This window comes from Labeo rohita, chromosome 20 (assembly GCF_022985175.1).
Source record: "Labeo rohita strain BAU-BD-2019 chromosome 20, IGBB_LRoh.1.0, whole genome shotgun sequence".
Taxonomy (NCBI): domain Eukaryota; kingdom Metazoa; phylum Chordata; class Actinopteri; order Cypriniformes; family Cyprinidae; genus Labeo; species Labeo rohita.
The window spans coordinates 22584771-22593038 of NC_066888.1; the positions used below are offsets into that span (position 1 = coordinate 22584771).

At 31.5% G+C, this 8268-nt stretch overlaps 1 protein-coding gene across 1 annotated transcript; it reads right to left on the minus strand.

The window, feature by feature from the left end:
- Window positions 1–291: 291 nt before the first annotated feature.
- On the minus strand, window positions 292–6701 carry stmn4 (stathmin-like 4). Its single transcript, XM_051138442.1, has 6 exons — window positions 6550–6701; window positions 5482–5527; window positions 3508–3603; window positions 3173–3378; window positions 2903–3094; window positions 292–1009 (listed from the first exon to the last, which is right to left on the minus strand). Exons 2-6 carry the CDS (start codon window positions 5492–5494, stop codon window positions 950–952), a joined length of 567 nt encoding a protein of 188 aa, XP_050994399.1. The 5' UTR covers window positions 5495–5527; window positions 6550–6701; the 3' UTR covers window positions 292–949.
- Between the last annotated feature and the right edge of the window lie 1567 nt (window positions 6702–8268).

The window sequence follows — 8268 nt, forward strand, 5'->3', positions numbered from 1 at the left end:
AAATAAACGACTAGAATAAAGCTCAGTGACATGCCAAAGCAAAGTGCACCATTCATATCTTTCAAACTATTTCCCAAATCCAAACAGGATCTTTTTCTCACACCTGAGCGCTTTCAATCTTCATTTCTGAGATGCCACTATGTGTTTTCCTACTGATGAGCATCGTGATACAAATATAATGAATGAAAAAAGCTAAATGTGCTTCTGTGTTGTGCTTAAAGTGTCACTGTGCTCCACTTTTAATGTATCTGAGATCGTTATAAGCTTATGGATTTATTGGCATCCAGAACGTTATATTCAATCGATCATATTTTTACCTTGCATTGTCACAATAGGAAATGTGATAGATATTGTATCTCCAGCCTCCTATAATGTATATTGTATAAGCATGCCTGAGGTTTTATGAAACCCTACTGATTACTGAATATTAATATCAAATGATAATTAAAGAAGCATGAGCCAAAGCCTCAGTAGATGGCACAAGTTTTGAAAAAAGATGCTTTTTGTGGTTTAGACTGTAAAGAGATACTGCCATTAGTAAAGAGTGACTTTAACATGTAGTTTATGTTAACATATTCATCTGTACTGGTTATGGAGGTTATTAAAGCATCCCTTTTCATCATTTTTCCCCTGTCCTCTTCCTCATTTCAAAAGATCGGTCTATTCATTCTTTTTTTTTTCTGAAGCAACCTTCTGGGTTCTACCAAGCAACGTACTTTTAGTGCACCTTGCATTGTCATCTAGACAATATCTTCCTGTTTTTAATAATATTAAGTAGTTTTGATGTTGTTAAACCTCACAAAAGCTTGGTGTGTTGCAAATTGTCATTATCAGTGTCCAATATGTCCCCTTTTTTGAGATGTATTGGCTACCGTTTGCTTTATTTTCTCTTCACCGGTTTCATCTCCCTTGACTATAGTCAAAGCAGTCCTGCGCAGCGGGCGCTCCTCTACCGGCAGGCCTCCTCTTTCAGCTCTTTGTTCTTCCTCACCTCCTCTGCGTGTTTGTCCTAAATAGACACACAAAAGAAAACTTACAAACTTACTAGATCTGCGTTCATGCATGTATTAGTGTGCCTGAGGGAAGGTAAATACAGCAGCATAAACAAAGTAGAGAAACAATCCACCCCTTTCTAATGCAATATTCATACTGATTCTATAATTAGACTGGGAAGGGACTCAGATGCACAAAGGCCAGGAATCCACTGAATGTGTAATTGTCACAAAAATTTTGTATAAATATATATAAATATATTCAAATGCACACTACTAGGTCAAGTTTTTGAACAATAAAATTTTAATGTTTTTTAAAGAAGTCTCTTCCGCTCACCATTTGATCCAAAGCACAGCAAAAACAGTAAAATGTTAAAATATTTTTACTATTTAATATTTACTGTTTTATGTGAATATATTTTAAAATGTAATTTATTTATTATCAATATTTAAAAAAGTTGAACAGTTAAAACAATTGAGTACATTTTTTTCAGGATACTTTGATGAATAGAAATGCAAAGATCAGCATTTATCTGAAATAAAAAGCTTTTGGAACATTATACACATTTCCATTCAAATGCTTGAAGACATTTGAATTTTTTTGGGTAAAAAATTATAGAAATTAATATTTTTATTTAGCAAGAGTGATTGATCAAAAGTGATGATACAGACATTTATAATGTTACAAAAGATTTCTATTTCAGATAAATGCTGTTCTGAACTTTCTATTCATCAAAAAAACATGAAAAAAATACTCAACTGTTTTCAACATAATAATAATAATACAAATAAATGTTTTTTGAGCAGCAAATCAGAATATTAGAATGATTATTGTAGGATCATGTGACTGGAGTAATGATGCTAAAAATTAAGCTTTAAAATCACAGGAATAAATTGTATTTTAAAATATATTCAAATAGAAAACAGTTATTTTAAATAGTAAAAATATTTCACAATTTTACTGTTTTTCTGTACTTCAGATCAAACAAATGCAGGCTTGGTGAGCAAAACAAACTTCTTTAAAAAACATAAAAAATCTTACTGTTCAAAAACTTTTGACTGGTGATGTATATTAAATATAACATTTTATATTATGTTCTGCATATTATAAATAGTATTTTTAAGAGAAATGACTGCTTTTACTCTGCGAGGATGCATTAAATTAAACAAAATAGACTGTAAAGACATTTATGATGTTACCAAAAAATACATTAATTAATTAATTGAATTAAATAAGTTTCAGATAAATGCTGTGCATTTTAACATTTTAAAAATGAAAAAACAAAAAACAAAAACTGAAGTCTGGAGTAATGGATGCTAAAAATTCACAGGAATAAATTACATTTTACAATATTCTAAAATAGAAAAAAGTTATTTTATATGGTTATAATATTTAAAAATGTTACTATTTTTACTATTTACTATTACTGTTTTTTAATATTTGTACTATTTTTACTATATATTATATTAGTGAGCAAATATTATTATTTTTACTATTACTATTATATTACTATTTTGTCAAACATTTTTACTATTTTTTGATCCAAAAAAACAAAAACAGCCTTGGTAGTGTTGCATAAGATACTTAAAACTTTTTTTTAACCTATAAACCCAAACTTGGTACTGAATTTAAATTAAAAATTACATGTATGAAGGTAAAAGAAAAAAGCTTTCATATTTGATTGTAATGAAATTTTTTAAAGTGAAAATGTTCTTAGTAAAGTTTAATGTTTTAGCTATGCATAGTCAAATTAAATACATTTTCATCAGAAGTACAATTCTACATGTATTCCTGTTAAATATCCTGTTTCGCTCTAAAAGATCTCTCATTACAGAAGAAAAATGGGTTGTAAAGAGCAATTTACATTCAGTGCTGTATTAAAACACTTTACATCCCTGTCAGTTCGTACCTTTTCCTGTAGTCTCTCCAGCATGGCGGCAAGCAAAGCCTCGCGGTTCTCTTTGTTGGCCTCCATCTTCTGCTCCAGCTTTTCTTTAGCATTCTTAATGAAGTTGTTGTTCTCCTCAAAGGCCTTCTGGATGACCTCTCTCTCATGCTCCCTCTTCTCAGCAAGATGCTTTAACATCTCAGCCTCCTGAAACTGGAGAAAAGAATACAGCTTCAGCATCAGAATCAACCAGGGATGGTTTAGATATTTATTTTGGGTTTAAATTCTAACCTTCCGCCTCTCTTCAGCTGCTTCCAGTTTCTTCTGGATCTCCTCCAGTGAGGGGTCCTTACGCTGGGGCATGGATGTGTTAAGCTCAGGCACGCCGTCAAAAGAAGGGGGTTTCAGGATCACCTCAAACGCCTGGCCCGACGCCCGCTTGTTCAGCTCAATGACCTCCATATCTTTGATCACACACCAGTTGAGATCCACTGCATCTTCACGAATGATCAAACACAGAATGTTTACTGTTATCAAATCTGTATTATATTTAAGCTCATTGTATTGTAGTGGTCAAGATGTGTCTATAAAGCATAAATACCGATGAGTAATATTTTATTATTTACCTTCAGCCTTGTATGTGGGATTTTCTACAGGGTTTGAATTGATGCAGGAGCACAAAAGTGACACTAGAGGGAGCTCCTTCACCTTGTCTCGATATGCTGTGGTGAGAAACGTCAGGTAAGTACAAAATTCCTTGTAAACACGAACAAACGCTTGCATTCTGTCATATGACTTGAATAACAATCAGAAAATTAGACGTTTTGAAAGTAGTTAACTAATTTAGAGCAGCTGTAGGCGGTTTTTAGCACATGTAATGTCTCAAATATTTGACAGATATGACTAAATAGCTCTCATATAGTATTTCAAACAATCCACGTTATTTTTCCCGCGCGAAGTCATTTGTTTATGGGTCTGACTTCCGGTCTCATTCGCGTCCAGCTATTTTAACTGTACAAAAACGCTGGTTTTGCTGCTTGATATTGCAAATTGGTGTGTCTTACCATATTACTTTAATGTGCAATCTTAATTATAACCGCCACGGTTTGTAGTCCAAACAGTTTTACTGTTTATTGCAGGTTGTTATTCTTCTCTTATTTCCCCATCCACCTTATTTCTCCCATAAGAGTGGGCGCGGCCATTTGTAAATTTTATGGGTCTGGCTTCTGGTCTCCTCCGCGTCCAGCTATTTTTAGCTGTACAAAACAATGTTTTGCTGCTTGATATTGCAAACTGGTGTCTTACTATATTATTTTAATGTATTATCTTAATTATGAAAACAATGGTTTGTAGTGCAAACAGTTTTACCATTTACTGCACATCGTTATTCTTCTCCTTACTTCTCTATAGTCTCACAAATTGCCAGAAAACGAAAAATAAGGTATATAGAGGCTAAGTCTTGCCCATAGGCTTACCTCCACATTGAAGAATAAGTTTGATAGAGCAAGATTATGGGTTCGATTGCTAGGGAATGCATTAAGTGGTACATCTATTTAATGTACCTTTAATACAATGTAAGTTGCTTAGGATAAAAGCTTATATGAAATGCTTAAATATAAACAGAACAACAGAATCTCGTTTAGATCAGCTTTTTGGAACAAACCGTGCATTAGCCGAGTAGAAAACTTTAAGGCGACTCTCTTACAAAATCGACCAATTGCACGATTATGTGGACGGAACTACATTTTCTAGACCAATGGGAGTTTGGGGGCATGTTTCTGAAACTTGTTTGGAAACAGGATTATTTCAAATAAATTACATGTATTTATAATTATAACAATATAATGTATGTAACATAAAATATGTGCTTCGATATAATGTGCTTGATATTTGACCCTGGGCCACAAAACCAGTCATAAGGGTCATTTTTAAAAAAAAAAAATGATATGAAAATCATATGAAAGCTGAATAAGTAAGCGTTCCATTGATGTATGGTTTGTTAGGACAATATTTGGCCAAGATACAACTATTTGAAAATCTGAAATCTGAGGGTGAAGAAAAAAAGTATTTTAAAGTTGTCCAAATTAAGTTCTTAGCAATTACTATTGAAAATACTAATGAAAAAAATAATTTGGATATATTTACTGTAGGAAATGTACAAAATATCTTCATGGAACATGATTTTTACTTAATATCCTAATGATTTTTGGCATAAAAGAAAAATCGATAATTTTGACTCAAATAATGTATTGTGGGTTGACTGGTTTTGAGGTCCGGGATCAGATATTTGTTACTCCGGAAGAAAAAATAACACAGAAAAACAACCTACTGAGCTCTCTCTTGGACATATTTTTATATTTGTACAAACTTGGCAACCAAAATGTACTTTTTTGAAATTATATTTTGATTAAGCTAATCATGAAATGTTTTAATGTGAAATTTGTTCTTCATAGTTTCTGAAAAAGACTGAAACTAGGACTTGTGTTAAAATATCAGCTTAAGTACAAGAGGAAAAAAAAAAATCATAGCCTGCAGGCCCTTCTAATATTAAATTTGACAGTGGGAGCTTTGGAATTTCAGGGATGACTTTTGTAGCTTACCTGCCAAGGTCATGTTTATGCAGTATTGTGCGTAGTTTACTCTGTCCTGTTTAGAGACGGAAAGAGAGAGGAAGAGAGGATTAGAAAAGAGTGTGTTGTGTTTAGTATACTGCACAAGGATGAAACACTCAGGCCTAAAGTAAATGTTTCAAAGCACAAAAATGATTAACAAATAATTAAATCTCTTTCAAATCAATACAGTAACTTTTTTATGTCAAATGCGGATCCATTGTGCATGAGATATCTGAAAAGAGCTTGTGTTGTGATGTGGCGGGACCCTTGGTGAGAGAGGAGCATGAATTCAGATGAGGAGCAGCAGGGAGTGTCACGCACAATCTCTGTATTGTTACTCTTCCTCAAAGCTGCCACTTATCACTATACAAACCAATTTTAGAAAACAATACAAATGTTAAATATTACATTAATTCTAAAAGCATGAGCAAAACTTACATGTAACCTTATGGAAAGCATTGCCCTGCCCTGTTCATAAATAAACACACACTGTTTGTGTAGTTGGTTATTCACCGCTTGTCTGTTAATGTATTTGTCACTATATTCTCACATCTCCATTACAGAACACACGGATACGACACCTTTTACATAAGTGCTTTCCCAAATGGCATATGTTTATAATGTCAAGCTAAAATCCACTCTTAAATGACTATATTAATACAAAACAATAGTAAGTAACAAAATGAACCCAAATCCAAGCCTAATCACTGCAGTCAGTGCGTATGTGTGCGAAAGGTTGTTTACTGACTCTTGTCTTGAAATGACATAATCTAGTGCACTATTGAATTATGTCATCTTTTAACACATAGTGCATATCTATACACACAGATACATCCCCATTTCCATGCACATAAAAGTTGCTTCGCATACATTATAGATGGCAGACATAGCATGTTGTGAGAACAATGAGTTCCCTCTAGATCTCTGGTGTGGCACATTTGATCTTAACTCAGAGGTAACCTTTTTCTTTTTTGTATTAAATGCAAGTCAAAATCGCAAAATACATCAAAGTACAGTAAGTCTCGTCTCATTTGATTTTGTGATGCACACACTTACCTTTTCTCCTTGATGAGGTGGTGTCCCTGTCTCCCCCCTCTCTCTCTTTCTGTCTTTTTCTCTCTCCCTGCTATCCTTTTTCACCTCCCTCTCTTTTGCTCCGTGCCTGCTGCTCCTCGGATACAAGAGCTCAGCAGCATCAGCAGCAGCACCCCTCCTACCGCATGACATCATCTTCCAGCGCTGCTATTGGACGAGGTGAGTGGCAGAGCACTGTGGGCCAGCATTTCTCCATCACAGTGAAGGACGGGGGGTGTTAACTCTTTGTGCTTTACTGCAGGTGTCCATGCAAAATAGAGGACGGGTGTTTTCCAACACATACTGTAGATGACAAAAACAATTACAAAAGACAAAGATTAGAATTTACTTTTTTATAATATCACAAATAAATGTATAATAATATTAAGAAATATTAGTAATAATTTAATAATAATAATACAAAAGCAGAAACGTTTTTTCAAAATATATTATATTTTATCTTTACATATATATATGTAATATGTAATATATTACAAAATCCCCTGCTTCTGGACTGGAGTGGTTTGGAGAATTTATATTATATTATTATTATATTATATTATATTATTTTATATTATAATATATTATATTATATTACAACAGATCAAACAAATCTGAAAAAAAAAATACAATTTATTTAGATCAGACATTTCTCTACTGTACTTTATCCTGTATTCTTCTAAAATAAATTATATCCCCACATGTGGTTTATAGAATGGAGTTATATTATATTATTATATATTATATTATGACAAATAATACAAATATGAAAAAATGCATTTAAAAATGTATTAAGATCAGACATTGCTCTTCTGTACTTTATCCCATATTTTTCCAAAATAAATTATAAACCCACCTATGGTTTACTGAATGGATTATATTACATTTTATATTATATTATATTATATTATGACAAATAATAAAATATAATATGAAAAATATTTTTTTTAAATGTGTTTAGATCAGACATTGCTCTACTGTACTTTATCCGTGTTTTCCCACAATGAATTATATCCCCATCTGAGGTTAATAAATTGGAGTTTTATATTATATATTATATTATATTATATTATGACAAATAATAAAATATAATATGAAAAATATTTTTTAAAAATGTATCTAGATCAGACATTGCTCTACTGTACTTTTCCGTGTTTTTCCTAAATGAACTATATCCCCACCTGGGGTAAACAGAATGGAGTTTATTATATTATACTATATTATATTATATTATATTATATTATATTATATTATATTATATCACATTACATTATATTATATTATATTATATTATATTATATTATATTAGATTAGATTATATTACATTATATTATATTATATTATATTATATTATATTATATTATATTCGATTTGAAAAAATATTTAGAAATTAAGTATATCCCCACCTGTGGTTTATAGAATGTTTTGTATATTATATTATATAATGTTATATTATATTATTAGATTAGACATTGTCTATTGTACTTTATCCCATATTTTTCCTAAATTATATCCCCACATGTGATTTATAGAATGGAGCTATATATTATATTATATTATATTATATTATATTATATTATATTATATTATGAAAAAATGTTAAAATTGATTAAAATCAGACATTGCCCTCTGTAATATTTTCATAGTGCATCAACTACATCTGTCACATTTGTGAAACACTGCCTCTTCTTCTACTGCTAC

What these genes read in the sequence shown, in the direction of transcription:
- stmn4 (XM_051138442.1), bottom strand. An exon ending in TCCCACATACAAGGCTGAAG is followed by an intron (nt 3,379 to 3,507) that starts GTAAATAATAAA and finishes TCATTCGTGAAG; the next exon opens with ATGCAGTGGATCTCAACTGG. An exon ending in TGGAGAGACTACAGGAAAAG is followed by an intron (nt 1,010 to 2,902) that starts GTACGAACTGAC and finishes GTGTCTATTTAG; the next exon opens with GACAAACACGCAGAGGAGGT.